The sequence below is a fragment of the Bidens hawaiensis genome, unplaced genomic scaffold, assembly GCF_021521415.1.
Source record: "Bidens hawaiensis isolate Kalapana, Puna unplaced genomic scaffold, B.hawaiensis_p1.1 tig00002825_1, whole genome shotgun sequence".
NCBI classification, from domain to species: domain Eukaryota; kingdom Viridiplantae; phylum Streptophyta; class Magnoliopsida; order Asterales; family Asteraceae; genus Bidens; species Bidens hawaiensis.
The window spans coordinates 823,961-832,309 of NW_027491152.1; the positions used below are offsets into that span (position 1 = coordinate 823,961).

Below are 8,349 nucleotides of genomic sequence, written 5' to 3' on the forward strand. Positions count from 1 at the left end.
TTTTGAATTTAAAAGACCATTCCTCCTTTTCCTTGTTTTTATTTGTTTTATTTTCTTTAGTTTCTTCTTTCTTTCCTTTGCCATTCTTATCTTCTTCTTGATTTCTGATAAGTCCATCCATATGATAACCGGCTAATACCATGGCTGAATCAGCGGTTTGAGGCAAATGTGATCTTACCATGTCTCTAATTTCCCGAGGTAAACCCCAAATGTAGCGGGTTACTTTGTTGAACTCCGGTGTTACTAAATATGGTACCAATCTACAATACTCATGAAACTTGGTATTGTATTTTTTGAGATTAGTGCCTTCCACATTATGGTTCAAAAACTTAGTTTGGATAAGATCGGTTTCATGCATGGGACATAACTTTTGTAGCACAAGTTCTATGAATGCTTCCCATTTCATTTGGTACATAGTTTCTCTACCCTTTGACATGATTAGGGTACTCCACTATTCCAAAGCTTCATCTTTAAAGTGTTGAGAGGAGTATTGAATCTTTTGAATCTCAATACATTAGCTGATGTTAACAATAGACTCGATTTCTTCAAGCCATCTTAAAGCTGATATGGCACCTTTATCGGCATAGAATTCTTTTGGTCCACAGGCTTTGAAGTTCTTGAAACTACAGCCTTGGATTATTAATTGTTTCTTGAATGTACGATTGAATTTTCTCTCAGCGTTGGAGCTATGAACTTTTTCTTCATGATGAGAAGAATTTCGATATGGATGAGTTCTAGCAGATTTATTTGAATACTAAATTTTACTTTTGTGTGACCCTTCTTTCATAGCATCGATGAAAGAAGTCATTGCGTTATGAATCATTTCTTGTATTTTGACAAGATACTGCTCAGGAATCTCCTATGCAGGTTTTGTCATATCATTATTGCTTCTTTGAATAGAAGCTTCGTCATTATTCTCTTGATTGTTTAGGTTCGACATTCTGTAAATAGAATAAATTTTAGTACGAACGGAATTTCTTATTTATTTACTAATGATTGAATGTCTGCAACAAATGTGTGACATTGAACAATTGATATAAGTACCAAAAATTTATTTGTCTATAAAATGTTTATTTAAGTATGTCGCATTTCAAGGATACTTCTTTCTAATCTTTATTGAGGTTGTTCATTTTATAATAGCACAATCTAGTTGTTTATTTCTTGTTTGAGAATTTGATGTTTGGGATAATTGTATGAAATGATAATTCCCTTATATCATTTTCCAAGTATCTTAATGATGATGGTCGATGAGGTTCTTGAGAGGCATTAATACTTTCTTGTTGTATAACTACTACATCTCTTATGTTCAAGCAAACCATGAGAATTTCACTAATTTTCTTTCTTAGGTCTATTTCTTGTTTAAGGGAATTGGGTCAAACACAAGCTCGGTTCACTGTTTATTGTTTTATTTGTTTCCTTGTTCAGTTTTCATACAATATTACTAACATAAAACAACAAAAGCAACCAGACGTATAACATTGCTATGCCCAAAATGAAAATGAACACCATTTTTCCCAATCCAAACCCACAAGTTTTCTTCTATATTTTTTCCATAAAGGAAGTTATATCTTTTTATGTCTTCTTTTAGGAGGTTGACTGATACTCTTTTGTTATTAAAGATCACCATGTTTCTCATCTTTCAAATAAACCAACTTACTGTAAGAATAATTAATTGGATGACCTTTCATTTATTTTCAAAAAAACCCAAGATGAAGTTGAGTAGTGAGGAGATAGCTGAACTCGAATGCATACAATAAAGATACCCTACACCAAGTACTTATAAACCGTCAAATTATCAGTGCTATTTACCATAACAGAAGAAAAAGTTGGCCCATATAACCAAAGAAACCAGCCAGCCAAACAGCCCATATGAAAAGTAACATTTATACACCTGTAACCAAACAGCATATTAAATAAGTTGCAGCTAGGGTTTTGTCTGACTATAAATTGTAGCCTCCATCTATCCCTGCCTGCCGTCATACCATACCCAGATTCAATTTCATATCCACCCAGCATATTCTTCTTCTTTAATCATGTTATTGTTTTTTTCTGTTTTACTTTTTAGAGTATGAGATGATGAAACCGGAGCGGAGATGATATAATATTATATTTTATATCAATAAAATGATCCAATTACTATCTCCTTGCTACGTTCTTTCTGATTCATATTTTATCTTTTTTGTTATTTTGGTTGGATTGAAAAATTGAGATATTGAAATATGATGAAACCAGAAATATCTTAGGACACCTTCTGACACAGTCTGACAATGCTGTGTATGAGAAATCTATTTTCGTTTCTGATTTTCATGAGATCAATTGCTTTATCCATTTCTAATTTATATATTTATATCAGTTATGATTGATTTGTTGTTTTTCTTTACTTTTATCCGAAGCTGGTACACGGCTGAGAAAAACTGAACGATAACTGAAAGCCAATCCCTGACCGGACAACGATTTGAACTTCTTATCGGGTCAAAGGTCGGACCGATGAAGAGGTCGGCCCTGATATTGACCCGATTAAGTCATAAATTATATATGTTATTTATTATTATTGTTATAAGTTTTAACAATTTATTATTATTATTATTATTATTATTATTAGACGAATATACACGTATATATTAATTATCTTGTCTTTATTTGTGATTTTGTTTCTTTACCGGAGTCTTCATTATAGAATGACATAAAGTCACACTCATATTATACCACTTAAAACCCCATAAACTCCAAATAAAAATTTTATTTATTATTTATTTTAATTTATTACGGCCTTGAGCTTATTCCAATATCCATATTGTATTCTCTCTTCTTCATACCTTATATATACAAAATTTCATATATTGGTTAATTACTAACAAGTATGAAGAATAAGTCTGATTTAAAGGACGACAACCATGCAGATGGCTTAAAGGTGGGTTCGGTCGATTTAAGGTTATATTTGAGAAAAAAGAAAATACTTAAATAACTAGTAATATTCAATATTGTTGGTCAGATGGCCTGTCCACCAGTTCCGACCTGACTACAAACCCTAAGAACTGGCCCGTTATTTAGAACACGGGTTATATAGCCTCACCCGGACCGATACAGGTCCGGTCCGGGTATTAAAATATTGCTGAAAACCGAATTGTTAATCGAAATTAACCATAACTGACATTTGATTGGTCATTGTTGAGTGAGTTTGGTTAATTGACCATTCAGTTATTGGTAATTTGTCTCTGTTAATTTACTTTAATTAAATGAACACTAAACTTTCAATATATTAGATTTGCAATAATCAATTTTTTAAAAATATTTAAATTTGCAAGTTATAAAATATTGGTACAATGGTTTAAGTTTTTTTTTTTAAAAAAAAAAGCTCACTTCATTAAAACCAAGCGCTTTATCTCTAAGAAAAAAATAGGGGACGCCCAAAGCAAACAAACAATTACATTACATCAAAGTTACACCACCTTTTCCAATCTACTCCTATACCAAAGATGCCCTAAAGATTTAACATCCGAAACTATCTCAACCGCACCTCTTCTTTTGCTCGAAAAAATTAATTCATTCCTAGCTTTCCATAACTGCCAACATGTTAATATAGCAATGCCATATAAAACCTTTTTTTTCCTCCTTGGGGGCCACCATTTGGCTATGAATATCTAACACATCTTTGACCGAAAACAGATAAGGAAAGGGAATTCCACACCACGCCGCTATACCTTGCCAAACCCCAATAGAAATCGCACACGTCGAGAAAAGATGATCCGGTGTCTTCATATACAACACAAAAAACACACGAACAATCATCAACCTCAATGTTCCTCCTTCGAAGAGCCATCCTAGTTGGAATCTTGTCTAAGGAGGCCCTCAACATAAACATGTTACACATATGTGGGAGCCATTTACACCATTTATAAACATCACCATTAATTACCAATTCCTCATCCTTCAGCCATTTTTTAACCATAGCCAATGAGAAGATTTCATTTGACCCATCATTCCATTTCCACCCATCTTCTTTATTAGAAAACGTAACGCTAGCAACCAACCTTCGACACTCCACCAACTCACAGCAATGGTCTTCCGAAATGGGGTACTTGTTCCAAGACCAAAACACAGCAGCGGAATCATTATTTATCCCAATTCTATCAGCTACAATGCACCATTTATCTTTTTCAAGGCGAAATATGTTCGGGAATAACCGCCTTAACGGCACTTGGGTAACCCAAGAATCATTCCTAAATCGTATTCTTCTTCCATTCCTCACTATCCCACGAAACATATTCTTAACATCTTTTCCTTGGAGTAAACAGCAGCCACCAACCTACTCCAAGCACCCGTCGCTCTTCTGTTACATGGAACCATGTCCCACCTTCTCTTGGAACCATGAATTGCATCAATAGTCTTTCCCCAAAGTGCTTCAACTTCGTTTCGGTACCTCCACATCCATTTAATTAAAAGAGCGTTATTACACAAATCTAGTTTACCAAGTCCCAGCCCACCACTTCTCTTAGGACGAGTAACTTTATCCCAAGCGAGCCAATGGACTTTTTCCCCCTCCTTACCACCCCCCCATAAAAACTTTTTGATCAACGCCTTTAACTTCTTAATAACACCCACCGGAGCCTTGTAGATTGAAAAGTAGTACGTGGGTGAACTTTCAAGTACCGACTTTATTAACGTTACCACCAGATCCCAATTAGATATCCTATTCATATTGGCACCCACAATAATCCCCAATAAACAAACGGGGCTTCACCAGAGCTGCACCCCAACACCTCCGCTTTTAATGACACCTCTATCTTACTTTTACCAACTCCATAAAGAGTTGACTTATGAAGATTTATCTTTAAATCGAAACAAAGGAAGAAGATCCTCAAGATCCTGTTCATATTCATAAAGTTAAAATCGGACCACTCGCCCATGATCATTGCATCATCAGCGTACAGAAGATGAGACAGGACTGGACCACCATTCTGCAACACCACCCCATCCAACGCCCTTATCGAGCACACCTTATTGATAATACCAGATAGCGCTTCCATAACAATAATGAACAAGAAAGGGGAAATGGGGTTCCCCTGCCGAATACCTTTACTACAATCAAACTCAAAAGTAGGCGTGCCATTAACTAAAATAGAGGATCTCGCAGAAGACAACACTCCAAAAATACATTTACACCACCGTTCAGGGAAATCCATTTGTCACATAATAGACAACAAAAACTCCCAATTAACATTATCATAAGCCTTTCTGAAATCTATCTTAATCATAAATAACTCCCTCCCCATCCTAGTAGCCCAAGACAGAATTTCGTTGATCATCAATGGCCCGTCCAAGATATACCTACCCTAAAGAAAGGCCGGGAGTCTCATAAATAATACCACCTATGACCCCCTTCAATCTATTAGCCAAGACTTTGGAAATGACCTTGCTAATCACCCTTATAAGATTAATTGGACGATACTCTCCAAGCTTGAAAGGATCACTAACTTTCGGAATCAAAGTAATAAAAGATGATCCCACTCCCCGATTAATACAACCCGAATCAAAAAACGTAAAAAAAATTCTCCCGAAATCTTCCGAAAAAAACCTCCAAAAGTGCTTTATAAATCGAAAATTAAATCCGTCTGGACCAGGGGCTTTATCATCATCACACTCAAAAACCGCATCTTTAATCTCTTTATCTGTAAAAACCGCCACTATCCCCTCCGCATCTACTAAGCCAACTTTCTTTAACCCAAAACAATCTAAGCTTGGTCGAACTCCCAACTCCTCAACAAATTTGTTTTTAAAAAAATTATACACCTCTTTTTTGATGTTGCTAGGCTTAGAAACCCGCCGACCGTCCACCAAAAGACCTAGAATCGAATTGCTAATCCTTCTCTTATTAATGCTACCATGAAAGAACCTCGAGTTTTCGTCACCCTCCTTCGCCCACTTCACCTTCGCCTTTTGCTTCAAATCTTTGTACTTAAACTCCTCCAATTCGGATAACTTTTACTTTGATTCCTCAAAAACCCATGCTTCAATTTCAGTAAAATCTCTCTCTTCCATTACCACCTCCAAATCATATATCTCCTGTTTCAAATTCACTTCTTCCTCACTTTCCAAGCCTTTCATTTTATTCCTCCACTCCATAATCTCTTTACGTAGACTTCTGAATTTCTGAAGAAGCAGAATATCCGGCGGTCCAACACCCCTGAAATCCGTTAACTTTCTAACTACTACCCCCTCAAAATCTTCCCTTCCTAACCAAGAATTCAAGAAATGAAACGGCTTCGGGCCAAAATTCTTGGAAACAGTTTTTAACAGAAGAGGGCAATGATCTGACTTCTCCTTAGCCAAAGCTCTATACTCAGCATTTGGCCAATCATTCATGAATCTCCAACACACTAAAAATCTATCAATACGACTGAGCTTGTCACATGAGCAGAAAGTAAACTTTCTACCTTTAAGAGCAAACTCATGGAGCCCTGCATCTTCAATAAAATCATTAAACTCCCGAGTTGACACAACATTAAATTTAGAATTTCTTCTCTCTCTCTACTCCGAACACAATTAAAGTCAACTCCCACCACCCAATACCCCACCGATCCCACTATCAATCTTGACAAATCAATCCAAAGATCTTTTTTTACTGAGGATTGTTGAGGAGCATATACATTAAGAAAATTAATTTCTTTCCCACTGCTTTTACAAACACCTGAAACCAACAGGTAATATCTATTCTTTAACAATGACGTCGCATTAAACAACTTCGCGTCCCACAAAGAGATTAAACCACCCGAACAACCCGTAGCTTCAACCCATTCACTACGGTAATCCCTTGTCCCCCAAAACCCGTCCAGATTTACACTCTCTAAAGACGCAAATTGTATCTCTTGCAGCATAATAAAACTGACCTGATGAAGAGCCCTCAAATTTCTAACCCAGTCCTTTTTACCTTGATTCCCCGGTCCACGGATATTTAAAGAAATCAAATTCATTTAGGACCTACTTGAAAACCTTCATCGTCAATCACATTATTTAAGTTAGCTTGAAAATCTTCCAAATTATTAGCGCCTAAGGCAACACCCAGTTGTACCGTCTCGAACACCTCAAAATTCCGGTTTTTTTCCACATGATCGGTAGTTCTGGGAGAGTTCTGAATATCCAATTGCACCATATCCTTTCCTTCCACTCTATCCTACGATAAAAATTCGTTGTTCAGATCCAGATTATAACCTTTCGTGTGTCGCCTTCCATACCATTCACCAAGTTTTCCTTAGTTGGGCCCCCATTTAAAATACCTATGAATCTATCAATATCAAAAGGGTCATTATTTTCTCTGGGTCTTTTATTGGGCCGTTCCTGGACCTGGGGTGATACAGAGTTCCTAGTCCTAGACCTGCTTTTTAGAAAACTTCTTTCTTTTTGAAACTCCCATAACACCGCCAGAATTTAAATTACATTCAAAATTGTCAACCCTTTCTAATTCTCCATTACTACCTCCCAAAATAAAGCTTCACTTGATGCTAAAATCTCGGGATCCTCATGAATATGAATATCATGATTGACTAAAATCTCGGAAGATTCCAAATTGCCTACACCGCCGGTCTGACCTTCGTCGTTCGTATTTGCCCCTTCCACTCCTTCTCCGACATCCACTCCAGCTTCCACCTCATTACCATAATCCATGCCGTCTCTCCACTCCCCCTCCTCTCGATCCAGATTTACCTCCTCAACATCAAACTCCTCCACACAATCCGGAACCCAATCACCAACTTCTTCTATCCTTACCGTGAAGTTCAAATTTTTCCAAGACAAATTCACCTTATCTTCTATTCTGTCAACTTTGTTACTCAAAATCCCAAGACAGACAAACGAATAATCATAATCTTTTTCGATCACCTTTGCCGGCTGAGCCAACCGACCATACTGGTTTCCAATAATATTGAAGACTGGATCAATAGTTAGGTGTAGAAGAACTCCATATACTTTGATCCAGTCAATCCTCTCAAACTCCAACACTTGTCCTTCCCATTTACACAACTTCTCAAACCATGTACTCCATGAATCTTTGTCATCTAAATTTTTTTTTTGCCTCCACTTGGTTCAAGAAAACAAGTAGAATATTATAACCTCCTATGTGTTTTATATCAATCTTTTTGTATCCCTTATCCTTTACCAAATTCCTCAGCCCTGTAAGAGTCCCGAAATCCACCACCCTCCCAACCAGGGCCAATTCAAACCAGTTTGAGAATGCAACCACATTACTGTCAATATTAATCGTATCGTATCTCACCTATTTTGGTATATTGAGGACCATGTCTCTATAAGATTTTCCGCCTCCCGTATCTGGACCTGAAGAGTTCTCGGTCCTCC

The 8,349-nt window shown here is 36.7% G+C and overlaps 1 protein-coding gene and 1 non-coding gene across 2 annotated transcripts; one reads left to right on the plus strand and one right to left on the minus strand.

The window, feature by feature from the left end:
* The first annotated feature begins 2,211 nt into the window (after positions 1 to 2,211).
* LOC143621294 (small nucleolar RNA snoR31/Z110/Z27) lies at positions 2,212 to 2,308 on the plus strand. Its single transcript, XR_013151487.1, has one exon. It is a non-coding gene; the product is annotated as a small nucleolar RNA snoR31/Z110/Z27 (small nucleolar RNA).
* Positions 2,309 to 5,982: 3,674 nt separating this feature from the next.
* LOC143621271 (uncharacterized) lies at positions 5,983 to 6,971 on the minus strand. Its single transcript, XM_077092749.1, has 2 exons — positions 6,648 to 6,971; positions 5,983 to 6,528 (listed from the first exon to the last, which is right to left on the minus strand). The coding sequence occupies exons 1-2, from the start codon at positions 6,969 to 6,971 to the stop codon at positions 5,983 to 5,985; spliced, it is 870 nt and encodes a 289-aa protein (XP_076948864.1).
* Positions 6,972 to 8,349: the final 1,378 nt, after the last annotated feature.